Source organism: Musa acuminata, chromosome BXJ3-8 (genome assembly GCF_036884655.1).
Source record: "Musa acuminata AAA Group cultivar baxijiao chromosome BXJ3-8, Cavendish_Baxijiao_AAA, whole genome shotgun sequence".
Taxonomy (NCBI): domain Eukaryota; kingdom Viridiplantae; phylum Streptophyta; class Magnoliopsida; order Zingiberales; family Musaceae; genus Musa; species Musa acuminata.
In genome coordinates this window covers 6,409,312-6,421,363 of record NC_088356.1, presented here as the reverse complement: position 1 = coordinate 6,421,363, position 12,052 = coordinate 6,409,312, and the positions used below count along the sequence as shown (strand labels likewise).

Sequence of the window (12,052 nt, the reverse complement as noted above, 5' to 3'; positions counted from 1 at the left end):
GAATACTAAAATTTTCTGAACGTACGCAAACATAAAATTTTCTGAATACTAAACAGACACTTATTGTACCTGATGATAATTGGTTTAAGGGCTTTAAAATACTTTATTGTATATATTATCGTGAGTACCACGTGTCGTTCCGTTGGTTTGGGTATAGTTGTAACAGCAGAAGGCATCAAAACAACTGTGACACAGCGACATGGCTCCCGAACTATCGGGAAACCGAAGGATTGGTCCAGACGCGACACCGCACACCGCTTACACTAATAGAAGAGGACAACGATAGCCCCGACGGCTTCCTACGGCGTATCGACCTCCGGCTGCGACGACCTTGAAGGCGGTCGCCACCAAGCAGCGTAGCGGCCCTCCGCGTTCCCCGGTGACGTTCCCGCTGCTTCCGCTGCCGCGCTGTTGTCGGCGATCTTCTTCGAGTCGCTTCTCTCCTCCATGATTAACGCCTAACAAACAAGAACAGGAGCATAATGACATGATCGATCCACATAGACGGAGAGCAAAGAAATAAAAGGTGTGCTTGCGAGTGTTCTACTTACAGATTGCAAAAGTCTTCTCTCCTCAAGTAATGATTTCTCCTGGGTCAGATCAGATGGACATATTTGATCAGCAAATGATACATAAAAAAGGAGTAGCAAGCTGCATGCAAGTTTTTTGTTTAGGTGATATGATCATGCTTGAGAAAATTGGCCTTCATGGGTTGAATGTGAAGATCATCTCTGCAGGCGCCTGCAGATGGTGAGCTCTTGTGATAAGATAGCATTCTGAGAAGTGCCATGGTGAGTAACTACGTCCCTTTTAGGGTTTAATGGTTGGAGTAAGTGTTGATACCTACTTGCCACCATGGAGTTCTATTCTGCATCTATACACTTCAGAGTTATTTAGAATACTATGCATCTCCTCCTGTGTATCAAATCATTTTTCTATTCCCTGAGAGAATAGGTCACAGTAGATTGGAGGAGCTGCATCATTCATCAAGCCAGATCTGAGTAAATTTTGGTTATATACCACGACAATGGATGAACCCTAGAAAATATAGTAAAAGGGGGAAAAAGTCCAATTCATGAAGTTATTTAAGTTCAGAAAAGAAAACAGAAGAAAAGAACAAAATGGTGGTAGGTATGTGAATCTGTGCTATTCATCAGTAGGAATCACATCCTAGCCATAGGAAGCAGGATTCAGCAAGCAATGAAAAAATAAACCACATGATATTTGCATGCTATATTGTAACAGAAATGGATAATGAATATAATAACAAGCACGATTACATTAAAATAATGTGCTAATATTTAGCAAACTACTGTATCCTCTTAATTAAAGTTACCTTCGAAGAAAGGTTGGCTAATGAATCCATCATCGACTGATCCTGCAAGAACAGAAGATGATTAGATATTGCTACAACAGCTGTCTCTTTCCCATTATAAGTGGATTTTCTCAAGGAAAATTAATCAATTCCCCTAAACATACATCAATCATATATAGCCTCCAAACATAATCTAATGTGCTCAAATGGCTAGCCATATGCATGTATAAAAATCACACCTTAATCTAGTAATTATCATTCTACTCTTCAGGCCAAAACAGAAGTTGGATAACCTTGTCACTGAATTTTTTATTGGCTCGGACCACATTTGATTGTTCATGTAACTGAAAGGTTCTCCATTACCTAGTGTTTATATATCAGCTAGTTGCTGAAGAAGATAAAAGCATGAGATTTGGTCGAGGAGAGACATAAAGGACATTAGTTACTTTTTGGTCTAATAGGATGAGGTAGTCACACAGACACTTGAATAGACTTGAACAAGTTACTTGGAAGTCCTTTCTTTCCCTAGTATAGTTGAAGCAAGCCTCCTCACAAACTAACGTGATCCTTTCGGTAAACAGATCACCCATGCAAAAGCTTTTTTGCTCTTCCTTTGATGCGATAAGACAATTTTGTTGACTGAATCTGTAATTGATCATCAAGTATGATCCTCTTATTAGATTAGATGGCGTAGGTGATTATTTATTCATTTATCATCAAAGTTTCATAGTACATATTGATATTGGTGATAAAATTAGAGATGTTAAAAGAATGGTCAATAACTTATATGAGCATTACAGTGCTAACTATAGTAGAGAACATGGTACCTGAAACTTCTAAATCTACTGATCAAGTTAGCAACAAGGGTAAAATCTTTAAGGGAGAACAACTATTATTACAAGGTCAAAACAGACCAAGGGATCCTCAAGATAAAGCTCCAAGCCTAATATGTATCTAACAACTTTTGAGTTTAGTGACAGCATTACCACTATAGAGTTTCCTATTCTGGAATGGTGAGCGTGATACACAACAACATTTCCAATCTTAGCGAAGATCGCGAGGCAAATACTAGTGACTCAAGCATAACCCCCGAATCAGTGGAAGCTCAAGCCTGCCTCGACAATTGGACAAGGGCAATGAAAACAGTTAATGACAGTGCTAAATCCCTGACTTTCATGTTATGTTGACTTTCCGTGTCCTAGATTTTGACTAGAGTTTACTGTGTTTTTGTCATGTGGTAAGTGATGAGGATGGTATTCAATCCCAAGACCTTGTTATTAACAGTTAAAGCCATCTTTACCAGCTGAACCAACTAACATCCTCAAAGTTTCCTGTTCTTTGTTTTATGATTCCTAAGAAGCAATATTTTGAATCTTATTGAAGTTGTGTCAAAGAAACTATCATATTTAGTCTAACACGGTGTTTCATGAGTGTCAGTTGACACTCTTTCCCTTATGACTCAGTTGCCTGAAATGATTTTGACTCTAGTTTCATACCATGAAATAAACACCTCTCTAGATCAGTAGCAGTTTAATGATTTCAGATGTGACCATCATTGACCTCAGCCTCTAACTATACTAGCTTCCTGTTGTAATAAACATCATACAAAATTGAATAATATAAAGGTGCCTGCATGAGAACATTTGCTAGATTTACCAAGGAATACCTTTTAGTAATGCTTGTGCTTTTTCTCCTGGACCTTCATGACTAGGATCAACCGAAATGATAAAGTGAGTTTGTATTTACACTACCTGATTTCACTAGCAGAACTTTGCTAACATATGACACTGTAGAATATTGGACTCTGTACTCCCCTGATCTTCTGGCAGTGGTCAACTAGAGGTTTCTGCATAAGTGGCATAATAGATACTAGAGGTGCAGATCAGCACTCAAGATCTATTTCCTTGTCCCATAAGTTAATTTTTAGGCAACAATTCTGATATTCTTTTGTTAAATTTAGAAAATGTGACCTCATAGATCATTTTGCTGTGAAATATTATTTGCTACCCAACCACCATTATAACTATTTGCAAACTGAAAGAGAAGGTAGCTAGGCTTTGAGTAGCATAAATATAATATGGCAGAAGACTATGCTGCTTGTTCTGGTTGCGACTGCCTCTTAGGACACTTAGAAACGCTGTATGTATGTGGCCAGCCCTTTTTTATCTTTTAGTTGTCAGGTAGTTTCTGTTTTGGACATGAAAACACATTGATATATTCTAACACGGTGTTTCTGCCTCTTAGGACACTATTGAAGTTGTGTCAAAGAAACTATCATATTTAGTCTAACACGGTGTTTCATGAGTGTCAGTTGACACTCTTTCCCTTATGACTCAGTTGCCTGAAATGATTTTGACTCTAGTTTCATACCATGAAATAAACACCTCTCTAGATCAGTAGCAGTTTAATGATTTCAGATGTGACCATCATTGACCTCAGCCTCTAACTATACTAGCTTCCTGTTGTAATAAACATCATACAAAATTGAATAATATAAAGGTGCCTGCATGAGAACATTTGCTAGATTTACCAAGGAATACCTTTTAGTAATGCTTGTGCTTTTTCTCCTGGACCTTCATGACTAGGATCAACCGAAATGATAAAGTGAGTTTGTATTTACACTACCTGATTTCACTAGCAGAACTTTGCTAACATATGACACTGTAGAATATTGGACTCTGTACTCCCCTGATCTTCTGGCAGTGGTCAACTAGAGGTTTCTGCATAAGTGGCATAATAGATACTAGAGGTGCAGATCAGCACTCAAGATCTATTTCCTTGTCCCATAAGTTAATTTTTAGGCAACAATTCTGATATTCTTTTGTTAAATTTAGAAAATGTGACCTCATAGATCATTTTGCTGTGAAATATTATTTGCTACCCAACCACCATTATAACTATTTGCAAACTGAAAGAGAAGGTAGCTAGGCTTTGAGTAGCATAAATATAATATGGCAGAAGACTATGCTGCTTGTTCTGGTTGCGACTGCCTCTTAGGACACTTAGAAACGCTGTATGTATGTGGCCAGCCCTTTTTTATCTTTTAGTTGTCAGGTAGTTTCTGTTTTGGACATGAAAACACATTGATATATTCTAACACGGTGTTTCTGCCTCTTAGGACACTATTGAAGTTGTGTCAAAGAAACTATCATATTTAGTCTAACACGGTGTTTCATGAGTGTCAGTTGACACTCTTTCCCTTATGACTCAGTTGCCTGAAATGATTTTGACTCTAGTTTCATACCATGAAATAAACACCTCTCTAGATCAGTAGCAGTTTAATGATTTCAGATGTGACCATCATTGACCTCAGCCTCTAACTATACTAGCTTCCTGTTGTAATAAACATCATACAAAATTGAATACTATAAAGGTGCTTGCATGAGAACATTTGCTAGATTTACCAAGGAATACCTTTTAGTAATGCTTGTGCTTTTTCTCCTGGACCTTCATGACTAGGATCAACTGAAATGATAAAGTGAGTTTGTATTTACACTACCTGATTTCACTAGCAGAACTTTGCTAACATATGACACTGTAGAATATTGGACTCTGTACTCCCCTGATCTTCTGGCAGTGGTCAACTAGAGGTTTCTGCATAAGTGGCATAATAGATACTAGAGGTGCAGATCAGCACTCAAGATCTATTTCCTTGTCCCATAAGTTAATTTTTAGGCAACAATTCTGATATTCTTTTGTTAAATTTAGAAAATGTGACCTCATAGATCATTTTGCTGTGAAATATTATTTGCTACCCAATCACCATTATAACTATTTGCAAACTGAAAGAGAAGGTAGCTAGGCTTCGAGTAGCATAAATATAATATGGCAGAAGACTATGCTGCTTGTTCTGGTTGCGACTGCCTCTTAGGACACTTAGACACGCTGTATGTATGTGGCCAGCCCTTTTTTATCTTTTAGGTGTCAGGTAGTTTCTGTTTTGGACATGAAAACACATTGATATATTCTATCCCTTCAACTTAAAATTAAACAGCTAAATTGGGAAACATCATTGCACTTTATTTTGGGTTTAGAACATGGTCAAGTATTCTCATCCTTCTTGTTCTCAGCATTAAAATATTCTCTATTAGGTGATATTAGGTGAAACAATTCACCTAAGAGTTTAAGAATATTTTTTCTCAAATCAAGGTAGAATGATTTGTTTAGCCAATAGTTCTTTGACTGGAGCACTGGTGTCTACTGTAGTTAAACTCTTGGTATCAACATCCATGAATATGATAGACTTTTATAGTAATATATGGCTGATATTTCTGCATTCCATATGCAAGTTAAACATGCTTAATATTTGTGTGAGATAAATACTCTGACCTTTCTAGATCTTATCCATTTTAGTGCAACACATATATCATTCTCCAGCCGGTCAAGGTCATCCATATTCAGCTTGTCAAAATCTGTTCCAAAAACCCTTCACAAGGAACAAAAAATATTAGGGAAAATTTATGCCAGATCTCTTTTGATATAGGCACATTTAAAGTCAAATTATAACCTTTCAACAATCTCCAGTAGTTTGGAATTGCCTTCTGAATGCGCAAATCCTTGTTCATTATTCTGTGGCATCATTAGTATGTAATGAAAAAAAATCTAATAAATTAGTGAAAAATTTAGCATGTTACTGAAAAGAGTGGACATGTTTATATTCAGATTCATCTTCTAAAAGTAATAAAGATGTGTAAAGACTGTCTGACATTTGCCCTTGAGATAAATGACCTACAGTTACACATCCTTGTTGTGAAGAATACTTCCAACCTTATCTAGCCAGTTCCTCTTATTCAGATGATCATGACCAGGGGGAACTAGATTCTGTCTATTCTTTATTTCACATTGTCTAAGGAAATGCCCCTCATGGTTAACTAGGGTTGTAAGTGTCTTTCTTTAATTGCTTCCCATCCTCTTTCCCTTGCAATTATTGGCTGGAGAAATCAGAATCTTTCAAAATGACAAAGGAAATTAAGCATCCACTGAAAAGAGCCAAGAATCCAAATGCAAAGTCAATTATTTATTCAAGTGTGAAGTCATTTATGAACTACTGGCAGTCTAGTTAAGTACCCCAATATTTTCTAGGATATAGTAATAAGTTCAAAAATACCAATATAATAGAAGATGTTAAACTGGTCAGAATAGTTCAAAATCCTTGATGATATCTTGTATAACCAGACCTGTCACCCTTTTGGTGTCTTTGATGATGGCAATATAACTAAGAACCAAAATAGGTAACAGAGAGCCATCATGAAGTTAAATTTCTTAAACAAACATCATAAGATACTTGAACAAGTAATTAATGTACATTCCCATCACAGTTTATTGAAAGATAAAGGAAAAGAAAATCTAATATACCTGAGACACAGAAGGTATGTAAATGCAAAGACAGTTACTTAGGAACACTAAGTTGGGTCAAACCCTAGGGTAAGATAGTGTTTTGACATGAGAATTTTTCCCTCGGATGTTCAAATTCAAACAAAGAATGTCCTCTTCCTTAAGCCCTCCATCCGCTTACCTTTCCACCCTCCTTAATGTTCTCTTGTGTGCTCGCCGCGACCACTTGATCCTGGCCTTTGAGTCTCTAATCCTTCTTCCCAAAAGATTTCTTGGGCTTTGATTCTTTTTGTAAAACCTTTTTTCATAACAAACTCCACAGGATGTCATCTTCATCATTCACCTTTGGATCTCATTAAGACCTCTACTTCCAACTTTGTTCAATTCGAAGAAAAAAAAATTGTAGGTTTGGAGGAAACCCTAGGCTTTATGCCTAATCAATAGGTTGCTCCGGCCTTTAAGTCTCTAATCCTTCTTCCCCGAAGATTTCTTGGGCTTTGATTCTTTTGGTAGAGCCTTTCTTCATGACAAACTCCACAGGATGTCTTTTTCATCATTCATGTTTGAATCTCATTAAGACTTCTACTTCCAACTTTGTTCAATTCAAAGAAGAAAAATTGTAGGCTTGGAGGAAACCCTAGGCTTCATGCCTAATCAATAGGTTCCTCATACTGGCCCCTCCTTTGCATGTTTTACAAAATGTTTTATCGAAAATTTGGTCAATTCTCTCTTCTCTATCGATTCTTGATTTAGAGGTTGGTTTCTTCCTATTTTGTTTTCAATATGAATCTGATGCCATCAAAGTCCTTACCGAGGGACCTTGGAACCTCCATGGGGATGTTCTTCAACTTATATCTTGAAAATCTAATTTCCAACCCAATGATTGAAAGAGTCGATTCTGCCCCGATTCTGCCCCTTTGTGGATACGACTCCTTGGATTACCAATGGAGTAAAGGAATGAAGAAACACTCTTTCAAACTACTACTCTTCTTGCTCACCCTATTAAAATTGATCCTAACTCTCTAAGTCTTACATGGGGTAGATATGCTCGGATTTATATTAAAATAGACATTACCGACCCTCTTAAGTAAGGAGTGTCAATTGAGTAGCAAAATACTAAATTTTTTCATATTAGTACCAATCAAAACCTTCCTCCATACTATTATCATTGTGGTCGGCTTGGCCATAAACCCATTCTTTGTCTCTTTAAATCTAAAACCACTCCATCTTCTATCTCGATTATCCTCCTTTGGACAACGACCCATTAGTGAAAACTAGGTTTCAACTAAGGATGGATATTCCTAAGGATTCTACTGACTCTTTAACTTTGGCTCATGGATTCGTGTTCAACGTCATCCTTTTCGTAAAAAAACTCTGACCAAACCATCACTATCAGAGACAAGGGTAGGGATCATTGGGAGTCAACACATGATACTCACATGACAGACCCAATTGTTTTCTCTTCCCCTAACGGCTCCTTGCTACCGGTGGTTATCTCGTTACACGGTGCCATTCCCCACCCAACAACTGGTGTAACTTTTCATAGCATCAATTCAAGAGCCAATCCACCTATCCCATTATCTCTAGAAAGGTGTTTGTAACGTTTAATCCGAAATCATTCCAAATCTCTTCAGCGTGACAGATGGTAGAAAAGTTACTAATGAGTCAATGACTAATGTCTCATTGGATTCAGGCATTCATTGCATGGATCAGATTTTACCAGATGTAACTATGGATGTGTATACTCCTCACTCGGATCTGACTCCAAATCCGAATGACACGGAGGCTTTACAAGTATATCACACCACCTTAAACCCTAATCCTTTTAACACTAACATTTCCTGTACTTTTATTGCCTCTGTACTGGCTACGATGGAAGTCGAGGAAGATATATAACTTCAGAGGCACGACCAATTGTAGCAAAGGTGTTATCCACCATACAAGCACATAATGTCTCAAGTGATTCCTCCTTTCACTCGGCGGAGGATTCCGACCTTCTTCGTGATCACGTGGATCATCTCAACAAACATATCCCACCTAGGTCACACTCAAGAGCATCCAATCGAGCAAGTTTAAAAGCCATTAGTGGAGTAATAAAGGGTAAAAGAAAACTCAAATTTTTTTAATTTTTGAATATAATTTACTTGTATATGTTACTTGTCTAGATGGCTTGGATCCCTTTAAAATTTTCTCCTAATGATAATATTTCGCTGGAACTGTAGAGGTTTAAAAAGAAAACTAGTGCAAGAATATCATGCATATATCTGTCACATAAAATCCTGTGTTCATTCTCCTACAGGAAACACATGCCACTACTGAACAATCAAATAGAGCTATTTAAAGACTCGGGAAACACTGAAAAGGGGATTTCTATCCTTCTATTGGAGCTTCTAGTGGTATATTATTAGCTCGGTCTATTAATTTAGCAAATGTTCAGGTGCTATCTAAACACCCTTATTTTATTCATGAAAGAACTCAATTAAATAATGATAAACCTTGGTTTATGTTAGGTATTAATGCTAGTACTTCTGTTGTTTATAAAAATAATGAAATTCTCTTTCTGATTTAAACTTCTTCGACATTTCTTGGTGTATTTTAGAAGATTTCAATTATATTTTAAATTCACATGATAAAATTGGTGATAAAATATTTGTTATTAACTGCTCTACTTGTGTTTTCCATGAATTTATAAAAAATTATGATTTAACTTATTCTAGTTCTAATTATACATACTGTATTAATCATACTGGCTATGCTAGAATCTCTGTTAGATTAGATTGTGTCTTTGGTAATTTTATCGTAGATGAATATTTATGGCAAATTTTCTGTTTATCATTTTTTGAGACTTCATTCTGATCATGATCATGTTAAATATTAAGTCTACTTAGTTAATTTGTAATAATTTTTTTTATTATTGATGGGCGTATTCGTATAGTTTTGTCCTTTCGGAACATGTGAGCTCCAAAAGGTGCCTCTGAAGGTAAGAGAGACCTGGCGGACTTATGAGCCCTTGATTCTCATACTCCTCAACCAATGTGGGACTAAATGACTTTATCAGTGCTCTCTCCCATAGGGGAGCTAAGGGCTTATAACCAAGGTGCACGACTCGGGAGCGAGTTTGCTTGGCCGAGGTGTAGGCCTCGGGCCCTCCTTCTAGCGCCAATCAGATAGTGGTCCCTTACATCGTGGCTGAGGAGTTAACACGGCTTGGTTCGGTCCCGAGCGTGCAAGATCATCCATGTCAGTACTCGGGCGACGAGAGTCGTCGTCTGATGGGGTCGAGCTTGGGCTTTGGCTTCGAGATTTGGAGACACCCTTTGGCTGGCTGCCCTCCTCTCTATCGCTTGTCCCTACACATAGGTCGGGGTCGGGAAGGGGACTCCCGACTCCGACCCCTCCGAAGATTTTATTAGAATTGGGTGGAAAATAGCCCAAGAACCAATCTCATCGTCGGCCCCACAATAGGTTTTTTATCCTCCACCCCGGGGACCGGCCGTATCTATCGTATTTATGGCTGTCGACCCATCGGGCGGCGGACCGGTGCCATCCCGACTTTTGTGGGTCGACGCTGTACTTGGTCGGCGTCGTCCCGACTTTTGTGGGTCGACGTTGTACTTGGTCGGCGTCGTCCCGACTTTTGCGGGTCGACACTGTACTCGGTCGATGTCGTCCCGACTTTTATGGGTCGGCGTTGTACTTGGTCGGCGTCGTCCCGACTTTTGTGGGATGGTGCCATACTCGGTCGGTGCCATCCCGATCTTTGTGGGACGACGTTGTACTTGGTCGGCGTCATTCCGACTTTTGTGGGACGACATCATCCCGACTTTTGTGGGACGACATCGTACCCAATCGGCGCCGTCCTGATCTTTACGGGACGGTGCCGTAGTCGGTCAGCGTCGTCCAACCATTGCGGAACGGCGTTGACCGGGGTCGTAGTCCGTTATGTTGATCTTGACGCTGACATGGCTGTGAACAGTGGTTGGTGGGCAGGTTACCAAAATGTGTCCCATCAATTATCAAAACTTCTAGACATAATACCATGAAACTACCCATTTGATTAACTCAGTTTGAAATGTTCCACATATCCAACCTGATCCCCTCTCAGCTTTTCACAACTAGTTATGTTATACTTGTAGAGTCCTTTTCTAATTGGAATAAGCATAACCTAGGGAAACATAAAATGCATCTTGATAATAATTAGAGACCCATAATGAATTTAGAATCACAATTAGATAAAAATAACAATATTGACACCTTGGACATTTTAAAACTCTCCTTCCTTTATAATTACTATGTTATTCTAATCAAACAAATTATTCTTAAGTGGTGGGCCAAAGCTAAATGTCTTTGGATATATGATGGTGACAAAAATATCAAATATTTTCATACCCTTGTCACTTGTCCTAGGCACAAAAATTATATCAAAGGAATTTATGATAATAATAATACTCTTATTTAAGATAATAAAGTTATTTTAAATTTTTTCTATCCAACATTATACCTATCTTTGGACTCACTCGGCTTCAAACTCATTAGGTCAACACTCTCTTCCTACTCTCCCTACTTTAACTACTATTGAATCTGATTCTTTAACCAAACCCTTGTCTGTGGAGGAAATTTTTATTGCTGTTAAATCCATGAGGTCAGGGAGAAGTCCTAGTCCTAAGAGTTTTACAACTGAATTGTCTTAATCATACTGGTCTACACTAGCACTTCACTTCTTTGAGGTCTTCCGACATTTTTATCAAGATGAATACATACCTCCTTCCTTGACGCAAATATTCCTAACATTTATTTCAATAACTAAAAACCCAACTTATGTTACCAATTTCTGCCCTCTAGCTCTCTCAAAAGAATATTAGCCTAGGTCTTAACAAATAAACTAAAACCTTACTTTTACAAATTAATTAGTTATGAGCCGTTTGCTTTTCTTCCTAGAAGAAATATACATAATAACATTATTATTGCACAAGAGGCTACTTATATTCCTTTAAAGAAAAAAACCCTTGTTCTTGTTAAATTAGATATTGAAAAAACTTTTGACGGATTATCTTGGACTGTTGTCCTCAAAAGTATTTTCCTCCATGAATTTCCTCCCTTATATATTAATTGGATTAAAACTTGTCTTTCTTCGCCTATCTTTTCTTGCCTTATAAATGGTGAAATCTTCAAGACTTTTATCAATCATTGTGGCGTCCGGCAGGTGAACCCGAGTCACCTTATTATCTTAGTTGCATAGATTTTAACTCAACTATTAAATCAAGCAACTAGAAACTAAAGCCTAACTCCCCTTAGCTTCAAACTCAAATTCCAAAATTAATCATATTATATTTGTTGATGATATTTTATTTCGTTTTAATACTAATTCTAAGTCTTACAATACTATTAAAAATTAAGACTTAT

At 37.6% G+C, this 12,052-nt stretch overlaps 1 protein-coding gene and 1 long non-coding RNA gene across 4 annotated transcripts in view; one reads left to right on the top strand and one right to left on the bottom strand.

Annotated features, from left to right (window-relative positions):
- Positions 1-79: 79 nt before the first annotated feature.
- The window catches only part of LOC135645804 (truncated transcription factor CAULIFLOWER A-like), a 47,228-nt gene continuing 35,255 nt past the window's right edge, over positions 80-12,052 (bottom strand). Inside the window, exons 3-7 of one of the 2 annotated variants that reach the window (XM_065164568.1) lie at positions 5,823-5,884; positions 5,645-5,741; positions 1,337-1,372; positions 552-590; positions 80-458 (exon numbers count right to left, since the gene is read on the bottom strand). In XM_065164568.1, coding sequence (XP_065020640.1) covers positions 300-458; positions 552-590; positions 1,337-1,372; positions 5,645-5,741; positions 5,823-5,884 — 393 coding nt within the window. In that variant the 3' untranslated portion in view covers positions 80-299. Of the gene's footprint in view, positions 459-551; positions 591-1,336; positions 1,379-5,644; positions 5,742-5,822; positions 5,885-12,052 lie in introns of both variants that reach the window. The other variant, XM_065164567.1, reaches the window with a different exon arrangement.
- On the top strand, positions 388-9,790 carry LOC108953652 (uncharacterized). Of its 2 annotated transcripts, none has more exons than XR_001979509.2 (3): positions 388-526; positions 600-791; positions 8,949-9,790. It is a non-coding gene; the product is annotated as an uncharacterized LOC108953652 (long non-coding RNA). The 2 variants fall into 2 exon arrangements; XR_001979510.2 differs by having other exon boundaries at positions 389-526; positions 605-791.